General features: G+C 38.6%; 1 protein-coding gene and 1 long non-coding RNA gene across 2 annotated transcripts in view; one reads left to right on the forward strand and one right to left on the reverse strand.

The window, feature by feature from the left end:
- dner (delta/notch-like EGF repeat containing) overlaps positions 1 to 6,365 on the reverse strand; it is a 62,470-nt gene extending 56,105 nt beyond the window's left edge. The window contains 1 exon segment of the mRNA NM_001282486.1: positions 6,102 to 6,365. Within this exon segment, the coding sequence (NP_001269415.1) occupies positions 6,102 to 6,365 (264 nt within the window).
- Positions 5,906 to 10,784, forward strand: LOC141378684 (uncharacterized). The gene is made up of 4 exons (XR_012393885.1): positions 5,906 to 6,539; positions 10,264 to 10,357; positions 10,474 to 10,550; positions 10,695 to 10,784. It is a non-coding gene; the product is annotated as an uncharacterized lncRNA (long non-coding RNA).
- The last annotated feature ends 3,298 nt before the right edge of the window (positions 10,785 to 14,082 follow it).

Genomic DNA, 14,082 nt, shown 5'->3' on the forward strand with positions numbered 1-14,082 from the left:
TCTAATGGCTGCCCCTGAGTGAAGTACGTGAAGAAAAAGGTCAATGCCTTATTTCAAGAAGATATTTTGAAGAAAAAAATTATGCATTTGCACCAATGACAGCCATAGATGATAAAACAAACACCATGGAAGTCAATGGTTACAATCACACGGGGCGTCAGCTTCAACGCTTCCCATTGACTTTGAATGGGTGACGTCAGGTGTTGCTGAACTGCATTGTGGATCGGTCAGCGCCACTTCAGAGACGTTGCTCGCTGCAAAAGTTGAGACTTGCTCAACTTAATCAGATCGCTGTATGCAAATACACCAGCTCAGACAGTGGCCTATTGCTGACTAATTTCAGCCCCAACTTCAGACACACCCTCTGTCAAGCTTTGACGCTGAAGCCCCGTGTGAATGAGGCGTTACCATTTTTTGGCTTTCTTCAAAATATCTTCATTTGTGATCAACGGATGAACGAAACTCACAAATGTTTGAGTAAATTGTAAGTAAACTTTCATTTTTTTAGGTGGACTGTCCCTTTAAGGAAGTGGCTGTCTCTTTACAGGATGACTGAAGAACACCAGTCTTGACTGGTTGTTGCTAGAAGGGATACAGCTGCGGCCAGAAGTTAATTATTTATCAAATTACTCATTAATTGTATTTTATTAAGGCCCACCCTAAGTAATGGATTATACAGAGTAACTAAATATACAGTTTTATATTTAGTAATTTAATAAATTAACCATTACATTGTATTTTATTAATGCCTACCCCTACCTCAAGCTTACACCCAACCCTCACAGTAATCTTAAAACAGTAATTACACAGGGTATATTTTATATTATTTATTAAATTACCCACTAAATTGTATTTTACTAACATCTACCCCCACTCCAACCCTCAATGTAATGTAAAAATGTGAATTATTGTTGTACAGGGTCACATAAATGATGCTATACTGATGTGAGTATCCACAGCTGTATCCCTTCTAGACTGTATCACTCCTGTCTGTCAATGGAACACTGAGTGACATCGCAATGACTTCATGCCGCTTCGACCAATAACAGTTGACCTTGCGAGTGCCGCAAGCCAATCACGCAGCAGCATCCATATTCATGAGCAGTATGATGTCACTGTATTAGCTCCGACGCAACTAAGGTTGAGGAAAGGACACTGTAGGAGAAAATGCGACTCCAGACTTAAATAAGACTGTGATGCAAACAAACACACGATTTGATAACTTCATAAGTGCCAACTGTTGTTTTGTGATTACACAACGCAATATGAGACGGATCTCTGTTCTGGATTCTCTAAATTGCTTTGGTTATTCAGGTCAGAGGCCGTAATTGTGTGTAGCTGTGCTGGCTTGGTACCCATTAGTGTATTAACTCTGTCTGATGTGCATCTACAGCCAATAAAAAACAAATCCTAATGCTAATACCTGCAAATAAAATCCTACTCTTTAGTCTTTCTAAAATATTTTACAACTATATTTAGATTTTTCTTTTTTATTTATTAAATTCGGTTTGTATTGTTTAATTTAGTATTCAACTAACATTCAAAAAATAAATGCATTGCATAATATAAAAATAATTATGTTTAAAATCATCATTTATATTATTTTTATTACTTTTTTAAAACTTGACTTTATATTCTATATCTTATTGAATAGGATTATAATAGGAAAACAAAGACTATACAAATCAGTCAGAATCAAGTAATTTTAACAGTATATTCTAGCTAGAACATACTGAAATACAGGCTTATATTCTTTAAATTTGTTTTGTAAATTTTTATTAGTGTTTATTTTTAATTTAATTTTCGTTAAAAAAAACATTAAGCAAGTGATCTTTATCAGTGTATTTTTGCTCAAATAATACTTAAAAATACGTTTATAGTCTTAATTTTTCAGTGAAATGTATTATTAGGATTTTTTTAAATGAAACTACTGGAAGACAAAATAATAAGTAAATGATTTTTATTAGTGTATTTTGCTCCCTAATGTTTGTAGTCTCAATTTTAGTCTCAAGTTTAAAATATTATTAGTGGTTATTTTCTTATTTAACTTTACTAAAAAAACATTAAGCAAGTGATTTTAACAGTGTAGTATTGCTAAAATAGTATTTGCAAATATGTTTAGTCTCTGATTTTTTGTAAAATTAAATATTACAATCTTTAAAATAAAATTTTACTAAAAAAAACATTAAGCAAATGATTTTAAGTGTATTTTTGCTAAAATAACACAAACACTGTTTATAGTCTCTGAATGTTTTTTTCTTTGTACAAATTTTTTATAAATAAAAGGATCTATTTTAATTTAATTTTACTGAAAAACAAAACATTAAGCAGGTGATTTTAACTTTGTACCTTTGCTAAAACAATATTAAAATATCCTTATTGTCTCAGAATCGTTTTGTAATATATATATATATATATATATATATATATATATATATATATATATATATATATATATATATATATATATATATAATTATTTTACTAAAAGACAAAACATTAAGCAAGTGATTTTTGACTGTCTATTTTTGCTCAAATAAATAATTAAAATCTGTCTACAGTCTATAAATTATTATTAGTGTTTATTTTCTATGTAATTTTACAAAAAAAACATTAAGCACATGATTTTAACAGTGTATTACTAATAGAAGTACTTAAAATACCTTTAGAGTCCCTGAACACACACACACACACACACACACACACACACACACACACACACACACACACGTACACACACACACACGCGCGCGCGCACACACACACGCACGCATACATCTATTTAGTAATATTTATTATTAAAATTATTTTTTTTATTTAATTTTACTACAACCACATTAAAGTGATTTTAACAGTGTATTTTGCTAAATTAATATGTGTATAGTCTCAGAATTTTTTGTAAAAATTATTAGAATTTATTTTCTATTTAATTTGACTAAAAAAAGACATTAAGCAGGTTAAAATAGTACTTAAAATATGTTTATAGTCTCTGAAATGTGTGTTGTAAAAATAATAAGTGATATTGATTTAACATTTAATTGTACTGAAAAACAAAACATCAGGCACGTGATTTTTAGCAGAGTATATATATATATATATATATATATATATATATATATATATATATATATATATATATATATATATATATATATTTACATTTCTTACTGATCCAGGTCGTACCATTATCACACCACAATGCACTTGACTAGAGGTTCAAATAAAGCTTGCATCACCCTTCACAGAAAGACTCAGCATCCCATAGAGGTTTGTTATAAAACAAAATACATGTAAGGAGGTCAGTGCTGCATATTTCCTCCATGACTCAAAAAGGTGACGGACTGAAAATGATTTTGCTGCCTTAGTGTAGAAAATACACAGCAGACTGAATCTAACTGCAAGACATTCGTGATTATAAACTTGTTTACCTATGGTGACCCCGCACGTCATGATTCTGCCAAGTACAATGCAAGCCTGGAATAACATCAATGTTGATCCTAGAACCTCATTTTGGTTAAAAAATGTCACCCATACCTATTCTCTACCCATATAACAAATGACTGTAAATTATTCCCAAAACCAAGGGGGAATAATAGTTGGATAACAATCATGTATAAAGTGCAAAAACCCTAACCTAACCACCTAAACTTAACATAAACTGTAAACGTATCACTTAATTTTGATTGGCTGATTGCAATGTTGTTTCAGGACCAACATAGATGTTCATCCAGGAGGAGCATGTCCTACTTGGTAAAACTTGGTGCATTTTAGTCTCCACTAGAATATAAACACATGAAAACACCTGCACTCTCCATAGATAAAAGGATATTTTTTTGTTATTTTTTTTTATATTTTCTATCTCTTTACCTTAACATTACACTGTAAAAAATGATGCAGGGTTCTACTCAATTCATTCATGTTGTCCCAAAACAAATCAATTTTTACAATACTTAATTATGTTTGGGCGAGGCGGTGGCACAGTAGGTAGTGCTGTCGCCTCAAAGCAAAAAGGTAGCTGATTCGAGTCTCGGCTGGGTGAGTTGGCGTTTATGTGTGGAGTTTGCATGTTCTCCCCACCTTCGCGTGGATTTTCTCCAGGTGCTCCGGTTTTCCCCACAGTCCAAACACATGCGGTACAGGTAAATTGGTTAGGCTAAATTGTCCCTTGTGTGTAAATGAGTGTGTATGGATGTTCCCCAGAGATGGGTTGCAGCTGGAAGAGCATACGCTGCGTAAAACATATGCTGGAACAGTCGGTGGTTCATTCCACTGTGGCAATGCCAGATTAATAAAGTGACTAAACCGAAGAGAAAACGAATGAATCAATGAATAATTATTTACAATTTACTGTTTTATCTTAAAGACCTCAAGTTAGGTGTCCATTCACAGAAAAAAAATGATTAAATGGATTTGCTACATATCTTTTCAGGTAAGTGGTTGCAAACCATTTATATGGGCTGAATTTAAACGAACAAATTAAATGTAGTAATGTTCAACTTAATTTAATTGTTTAAATTCAACCCATATAAATATACACTTACCTTAAAAAAAATTGTAAATTCAATGAATCGTTTTTAGGTGTTCTGACACAAGACTCCATGAGTTGTTGTGCATTTAGGTCCCCAATGGGATATAAAAACCAACCAACATACATAGAAATAAGGGGGGGATGTGGCCACTTTATTAGGTACACCTTACTAATACTGGGTTGGACCCCTCTTTGTCTTCAGAACTGCCTTCGTGGCATAGATTTAACAAGGTACTGGAATTATTCCTTGAGAGATTTTGGTCCATATTGACATGATAGCATCACACAGTTGCTGCAGATATGCGAATCTCCCGTTTCACTACATCCCAAAGGTGCTCTTTTGGATTGAGATCTGGTGACTGTGGAGGCCATTTGAGTACAGTGAACTCATTGTCAAGTAAAAGAAACCAGTCTGAGATGATTCGTGGAGCGTTCTCCTGCTGGAAGTAGCCATCAGAAGATGGAGACACTGTGGTCATAAAGGGAGAGACATGGTCAGCAACAATACTCAGGTAGGCTGTGACGTTGACACGATGCTCAATTGGTACTAATGGACCCAAAGTGTGCCAGAAAATATCCCCACACCATTACACCACCACCACCAGCCTGAACCATTGATACAAGGCAAATTCTGACCCGACCATCCGAATGTCGTAACAGAAATGGAGACTTATCAGCGCAGGCAACATTTTTCCAGTCTTCTATTGTCCAGTTTTGGTGAGACTGTGTGAATTGTAGCCTCAGTTTCCTGTTCTTCGCTGACAGGAGTGGCACCAGGTGTGGTTTCAGCTGCTGTAGCCCATCTGCCTCAAGGTTGGACGTGTTGTGTGTTCAGAGATGCTCTTCTGCAGACCTCTGCTGTAACGAGTGCTTATTTGAGTTACTGTTGCCTTTCTATCAGCTGGAACCAGTCTGGCCATTCTCCTCTGAGCTCTGCCATCAACAAGGCATGTGCGCCCACAGAACTGCCATCCACTAGATATTTTCTCTTTTTCGTACTATTCTCTGTTAACCCTAGAAATGGTTGTGCATGAAAATCCCAGTAGATCAGCAGTTTCTGAAATACTCAGACCAGCCCATCTGCCACCAATAACCATGCCACTTCAAAGTCACTTAAATCACCTTTCTTTCCCATTATGATGCTCTGTTTGAACTGCAGCAGATCGTCTTGATCATGTCTATATGGCTAAATGCATTGAGTTGTTGCCATGTGATTGGCTAATTAGAGATTTGCGTTAAAAAGAAGTTGGACAGGTGTACCTAATAAAGTGGCCAGTGAGCGTATGTAAAAATGTTCTTTTAATGTAAACTTTAAAAATGCCTTTGCAATTATTGAATTGAATTGAGAGAGAGAGACGCACAAACACACACACACACACACACACACACATACACACACACACACACACGCGCACACACTCCTCTCCTGTTGCCACAGCAACAAAACTCTCCTTCACAAGCACCGACAGCACACAAGCTCCTGCAGGCGCACTGTTATAACTGCTTATTCACACCAAATGATGCTGAAAATATCTGAAAGGCGTCCAGTGCATCAAGTGCGTGGCGATCTTACCTCACAGTTCTGCCCTGTGAAGCCCCGGCTGCAGACACAAATATAAGCCCACGGCTCCAGAGTCTGCATCTGCGTGCTCTGACTGTCCTCCATCTCTCCCAGCCGGCTGCAGACGCCTCCGTTCAGGCACGGTCGGCCCTCGCAGGGGTCCGGCGCAGTGCTTGGGTCCTCGCCGGGGCCCGGGCTGGACGTCAGAGGGGTCCCAAAGAGTCCGTCCATCTCCCCGAGGAGAAGGAGGAGGAGAGGAAGGATGAAGAGCTGCATGAGGATGCTGACGGGTGACAGATCGGTCTAATGTACCTCTGTGTGTTTGCTGGTGGAGAGACGAGATCAGTGGATTACAGGCGCTCGCTTGTGGAAACTGGAAGGTCTGAGTGTGTTTGAGGAGGGAGAGAGAGAGGGGAGCAAAGGGGAGGAACTCGTTCACAGTGACGGCAGGTGACGATACACACACACACACACACGCTCCGCCTCTTGCCCAGTCTGTTTCAGAGGGTTTCTGCTGTGTCAGTGTACATGAAGCTGTGCAAGAACAGTCAGACACCTTCATTGACAGCATGCACAATCATTAGGTGCATTTCAGTACATTAAAGGAATATTTCACCCAAAAATTTAAATTTGGTTATCACTTACTCACTTGTGACCTTTATGAGTTTCTTTCTTCTGTCAAACACAAAAGAAGATATTTCGAAAAATGCTGAAAACCTGTAACCATGGACCTCCATGGTATTTGTTTTTCATACTATTGAAGTCAATGGTTACCGGTTTTCAGCTTTCTTCAAAATATCTTCTTTTATATTCAACGGAGTCGAGGCAGTGGCGCAGTAGGTAGTGCTGTCGCCTCACAGCAAGTAGGTCGCTGGTTCGAACCTCGGCTCAGTTGGCGTTTCTGTGTGGAGTTTGCATGTTCTCCCTGCCTTCGCGTGGGTTTCCTAAGGGTGCTCCGGTTTCCCCCACAGTCCAAAGACATGTGGTACAGGTGAATTGGGTAGACTAAATTGTCTGTAGAGTATGAGTGTGAATGAGTGTGTATGGATGTTTCCCAGAGATGGGTTGCAGCTGGAAGGGTATCCACTGTGTTTAACATTTGTTGGATTAATTGGCGGTTCATTCCACTGTGGCGACCCCGGATTAATAAAGGGACTTAGCCGACAAGAAAATGAATGAATGAATGAATGTTCAACGGAATAAAGAAACTCGTAAAGGTTTGGAAACGGTTTGAGGACATAGTGAGTAAATTTTCATTTTTTTGGGTCAACTATCGCTATATTACATCAAAAGGATAGTACGTCCAAAATAAAATTCAGTCGTTTATTCACTCTGAACATTTTCCAATCCTTTATAAGTTTCTTTCTTCTGATGAACACAAAAAAATATTCAGAAAAATACTGAAAACCTGTAACCATTCACTTGCATAGTATTTATTTTACCTACTATGGAAGTCGATGGTTACTGGTTTTTAGCTTGGTCCCACTTTTTATTAAGTGTCCCTAACTAATATGTACTTACATCGAAAAAATAAATAAATAAATACAATGTACTTACTGTGTTTATAATGTATTTGAGAACACTTGTTGGTGCTTTTGAGTTTGGATAGAGGTTGGGTTATGGACAGGCTTGGTGGCATGGGTAGGTTTAAGGGTAGGTTAAGGTGTAAGGGATGGTCAACAGTGTATTTACAAATCTAATTACAAAAGTTAATTACAGATGTAATTACATACATGTATTTAATCAAGCATAAGTACACAGTAAATACATGTATTTACACAATAAGTAACAAACTATTAATTCCTATGTAAGTACATATTAGTTATAAGGACACTTAATATAAAGTGGGACCTTTAGCTTGCTTCAAAATATCTTCTTTCAAGAGTTTACACTTAGATAATGCTTGACTATCTAAGCAAGTTTGGCATGCTGTCCCGGGAGAGAACCCTGAGCTCGGAGATAGATGAGCCCAAGGCTCCCGCCTGGTCAAAAAGCATTAGGAGGGATATGAGATCAGGTAGTTCTAGATAACTTCCTAAGAATAGACCGCTTACTGCGCTCGTTTGTAGTAGGTGCTTGTGACTTTAACTTTTGCTGCATGGTTTTTTGAGTGTGGGAGGAAGCATGCAAACTCCACACAGAGAGTGTCTGTTTGAACCAATGACCTCCTTGCTGTGGGGCAACAGTGTTAGCCACTGAGCCATCGTGTCGCCCGAACTTAGAATTGAGGAGGAGGGAGAAGGGATGGATGGAGGGGGGGTGGGGATGGGGTTCCAAAACGAAGATAAGGAATGAAGTTTATGCTGGATATTTATATTGTATTTAGAGTGATCCGATTGGCTAGTTAGTGATTGGTGATAGGGATCAGCTGTAGTCAATCCTATCACGTGCTAGTCTCGAAATTAGTTTAAGAAACTTCACTTCGTGTTCATCAGAATAAAGAAACTTGTGAAGGTTTGGAGAAAATAAAACAGTTGAGAAAAAAGTGAGTAAATTTTAATTGTTGGGTGAACTATCCCTTCAAGGGTACATTGTTAATATTACAAATTATGCTTGGAGGCATGAAGTTTATCTGCATTCTGAGTGACTGACCTTTCAATTTCTCACATTCCTTATATACAGGGACCAGGTTTTCTAAATAGAAGTGTCCTGAAATGTGCTTGAAGAATATGTAAATAACTTACATTTAAACAAAAATGAAGGGTATAATCCTTTAAATGCAATGTGGAAATTAGTTAACACTGAATAAAATGCATGAATTTTAGATCAAAAGTTGCCAGTGAAACTAACATGAGTACATGACAAAAAAAAAAAAAAAAAAAAGGGGAGTCTCTCATATATCCGGTGACTCTCTGTTACAGTAAATATGCTTCCTGCCAAATACCAAGTAAACTAGCAACAGTGTGATTCAAATTCCTTTAAGTATACATTCATTCATTCATTCATTCATTTTCCTTTGGCTTAGTCCCTTTATTCATTAGGGGTCGCCACAGCGTAATGAACTACCAACTTATATGTTTTACACAGCGGATGCCCTTCCAGCTGCAACCCAGTACTGGGAAACACCCATACACTCTCACATTCACACTCATACACCATGGCCAATTTAGCTTATTCAATTCCCCTACAGCGCATGTGTTTAGACTGGGGGAAACCGGAGCACTCAGAGGAAACCCACACCAACATGGGAAGACCATGCTAACAAAAATGCCAACTGACCTCAATGGCTCAGTGGTTAGCACAGACGTCTGACAGCAAAAAGGTCGCACAGCTAGGTTGTGATACCCACTGCGCCACCGTGCAGTCAGTGCTTTACGTAAACAGGAATAAAATAGACAAGTGTAAATAAAATGAAAACAAATAATATAAAAACAGATGAAATGGCAGTGTTTTCATATTCCAAAACACTGGTGTATCATATTTTCTCATTTTACTCTGGGACTTCCCTATTCTGGAGATCAACCCCCCCTTATCTGGACTTTTTCAGTACCTATTAATCCATTGGACGTCTACAACACATTCGATTTTTCACCTAAAGTCGAAGTTAAACTTATTATGTACTGTCATCATGGCAAAGATAAAATAAATCAGAGAGATGAGTTATTAAAATTATTATGTTTAGAAATGCGTTGAAAATCTTCTCTCCGTTAAACAACAATTAGGGAAAAAATATACAGGGGGAAGGGTGACGTGGTGGCGCAGTAGGTAGTCCTGTCGCCTCACAGCAAGGTCGGTGGTTCGAGCCTTGGCTGGGTCAGTTGGCGTTTTTGTGTGGAGTTTGCATGTTCTCCACGCCTTAGCATGGGTTTTCGCCGGGTGCTCCGGTTTACCCCACAGTCCAAACATATGTGGTTTGGGTGAATTGGGTAGGCTAAATTGTCCGTAGTGTATTGAGTGTGAATGAGAGTGTATGGATGTTTCCCAGAGATGGGTTGCAGCTGGAAGGGCATCCACTGTGGTTAACATATTTTGGAATAATTGGTGGTTCATTCCGCTGTGGCGACCCCAGATTGATAAAGGAACTAAGCCGAAAAGAAAATGAATGAATGAATGACTATACAGGGGGGTAATAATTCAGGAGGGCTTATAATTCTGACTTCATCTGTATATAAAGCCCATTGGAGTGAACATTTCAGTTCCTCCAAAACGATGTGGACTTGTGTTTTGCTTCCAGACGCCCTCATGAGCCTCTCCTCTTCTGCTGCTCCTCCTGCTGGTAACCATGGCAACCACACTGACGGTCGTTATGCTGAAGCTGGAGACACACGGTTGGAGCTGCACCACGTTCGCCATCACAAAATAAACCGACGCCTTGATATTGACTGACTGTATTAGTGCCTGCCTGCTTCTTGAGCTCATTCTTCCATTTATTTTTTTCCCATAGGGATTTAAATGCTTCTATAGAGCTATACCGATTGACTGCCAGCGTGATGGAGTGGTTAAAACAGCTTGACAGCACAAGTAAGTACATAAATAAGGTATAACAATGAAGACTACAGGACATTATACTGTCAGCTGCAGATCTCATCCATGGTGGAGGGAAGTAGGACACAGGAGGTTCAGGTCACCATTCATTCATTAATTTTCCTTTGGCTTTTTCATCAGGGGTCGCCACAGCGGAATGAACCGCCAACTATTCCAACATGTGATTTACACAGATGATACCCTTCCAGCTGCAGCTCAGTACTGGGAAACACCCATACAAACTCATTCACACACACATACACTATGGCCAATTTCATTCATTCATTTTCTTTTTAGCATTGTCCTTTTTTTCATCAGGGGTCGTCGCAGTGGAATGAACCACCAACAATTCCAGCATATAATTTAGACAGCGCATGCCCTTCCAGCTGCAACCCAGTACTGGGAAACACCCATACACACTCATTTACACACACATACACTATGGCCAATTTCATTCATTCATTTTCTTTTTGGCTTAGTCCCTTTTTTCATGAGGGGTCGCCACAGCGGAATGAACCGCCAGCTATTTCAGCATATAATTTACACAGCGGATGTCCTTCCAGCTGCAGCCCAGTACTGGGAAACACCCATACACACTCATTCACACACACATACAATACGGCCAATTTCATTCATTTATTTTCTTTTCGGCTTAGTCCCTTTTTTCATCAAGGGTCGCCACAGCGGAATGAACCGCCAGCTATTTTAGCATATAATTTTGCACAGCGGATGCCCTTCCAGCTGCAATCCAGTACTGGGAAACACCCATACACACTCAATCACACACACATACACTATAGCCAATTTCATTCATTCATTTTCTTTTCGGCTTAGTCCCTTTTTTCATCAGGGGTCGCCACAGCGGAATGAACCGCCAACTATTTCAGCATATAATTTACACAGCGGATATCCTTCCAGCTGCAACACAGTACTGGGAAACATCCATACACACACAAACACACACACACACACAACAGCCAATTTCATTAATTTGTTTTGTTTTTGGTTTAGTCCCTTTATTAATAAGGGGTCGCCACAATGGAATGAACCGCCAGCATTTGTTTTACGCTGCGGATGCCCTTTCAGCCGCAACCCAACACTGGGAAACACCCACACACTACAGATAATTTAGTTCATCCAACTCATCTATAGCGCATGTGTTTGTACTGTGGGGGAAACCGGAGCACCAGGAGGAAACCCACAATAACACAGCAAGAACATGCAAACTCCACACAGAAATGCCGACTGGCACAGCCGGGACTCAAACTAGAGACCTTCTTGCAACCTTCACATCAACAGAGAGTGTAGAGGAGAGCTGAGAATTGCAGATCTATAGTAAATACTTCACTACCCATAAACCTGAACTCCAAGGACAGTTGCTGTTGCCATGGAAATAAGAACCCAGTGTGCTGGGTCGTGTCTCTGTACCGCTTATTAGGATTCCAATCACTTTCAGAACAAGGTGTTATTTTCAGACTTCTTTCATTACAGTGATAACTGCACACTTTGATTTAGATGGTGAGCTGATCTCAGATCTCAAGCCAAAATAACTCAAATGAATCTTGACGAATGTAGCAGAGACTGCACGGTGGCTCAGTGGTTAACACTGTCGTCTCACAGCAAGAAGGTCGCTGATTCGAGCGCTGGTTGGCTCAGTTGGCATGTCTGCATGGAGTTTGCATGTTCTCCCCATGTTGCCGTGGGTTTCCTCCGGGTTTCCCCCACAGTCCAAACACATGGACAATAGGTGAATTGGGTAAACTAAATTTGCCGTAGCGTATGTGTGTGAATGAGTGTGCATGGGTGTTTCCCTGAACTGGGTTGCAGCTAGAAGGACATCCGCTGTGTAAAAAGTATGGCAGAACAGTTGGCGGTTCGTTCCGCTGTGGCGACCTCTAAAATAGAGACTAAGCTGAATGAAAATGAATGAATGACCATCTTAGAACTCATAGTAGGCCTGTATTTACTAACATTTGCTTATTAGCACTTTCTTTATGGACTTATTAAAAGGTTTAACCAGAGAATAGATATTTTAGGAAATGTCTCCATGCTGTTTTTGTCTATGGTTAGTGATTACTAAATAACCAACATGATCTAAAACATTGCCTGAAAGTGTGTCAGGTTTGGAACAACTTGTGAAAGAATAAATCATGTTGAATGTTTATTTATTGTCCACTTTTTTGGGGGATAGTTCACCTGAAAATCAAAATTCGCTCATTTACGCACCCCTTGACCTATTTGAGTTTCTTTCTTCTGCAGAGAAAGATATTTTGAAGAATGTTAAAAACATGTAACCCTCAAATTCCATAGAAGAAAAAACAAATACTACGGATGTTGATGGTTACAGGTTTCAAACATTCTTCAAACTATCTGTTTGTTTTTAACGTAATAAAGTAAATGATAACGGCTTGGAGCTACTTGAGGGGCAGAAACGTGTCTTTTCTACTTTCTGTGCTTTATGTGTAAATACAAAAAAGGAAAAACAGGACAATGGCGCTTCCTTCTGGCCACAGATGGCAGGACACCATGAATAATCTTCATTCAGAGACATATATTGAAGTATTTTACCCAAAACAACCATTATTCGAAATTCTTCCATGATAAAAAATGGAAATGGCACATAACAACCAATAGAGAGGTAGAAAGCTTGAGCAAGTGATCATTTCTAAACATAATAGTTTTAATAACTAATTTCTAATAACTGATTTGTTTTATCTTTGCCATGATGACAGTACATATATTTGACTAAATATTCTTCATTATACTAGTGTAAAAGTGTAATTTAAAGGCTTAACTGGATTAATTAGGCAAGTTAGGGTATTTACGCAAGTTATTGTGTAAAAGTGGTTTGTTTTGCAGGCTATTGTAAGCAAATATTAAGGGGCTAATAATACTGACCTTAAAATGGTTTAAAGAAAATAAAAACTGCTTTTATTCTAGCTGAAATAAAACAAATAAGACTTTCTCCAGAAGAACAAAATATTATAGGAAATACTGTGAAAAATGCATTGCTCTGTTAAACATCATTTAGTAAACATTTGAAAAACAAGTGAAGTTTATTTATAAGCTAATTTCGAGAGGATCACGTGCTTATGATTGACCATGGCTGGTCCCGAATTAGCTAATTAATGATTCACCAATCAGACGATTCTTAAGTTACTATAAATACCCTAAGTTTTGAGGAATCCTCTCCTTCCACCCCTACTCCTCCTCCTTTCCTAGATGGGTGGCACGGTGGCCCAGTGGTTAGCACTGTTGCGTCACAGCAAGAACGTCACTGATTCTACTCTTTACCAAGCCAGCCGACGTTTCTGTGCGGAGTTTACGCGTTCTTCCCATGCTCAAGTGGGTTTCCCCCGGTTCCCTGGTTTCCTCCAACTGTCCAAAAACATGCAACTTAAGTTAATTGACTAATCCAAATCAGCACCATAGACATGCTTCTAGTAAGTAGTTATCTCTTAAAAGCAATCACGATCTGTTCATTAGCTACTACAGCAGGGGAGTTCTCGAGATCTACCTGAGCTCAAAC

Source organism: Danio rerio, chromosome 18 (assembly GCF_049306965.1).
Source record: "Danio rerio strain Tuebingen ecotype United States chromosome 18, GRCz12tu, whole genome shotgun sequence".
In the NCBI taxonomy this organism is placed as follows: Eukaryota; Metazoa; Chordata; class Actinopteri; order Cypriniformes; family Danionidae; genus Danio; species Danio rerio.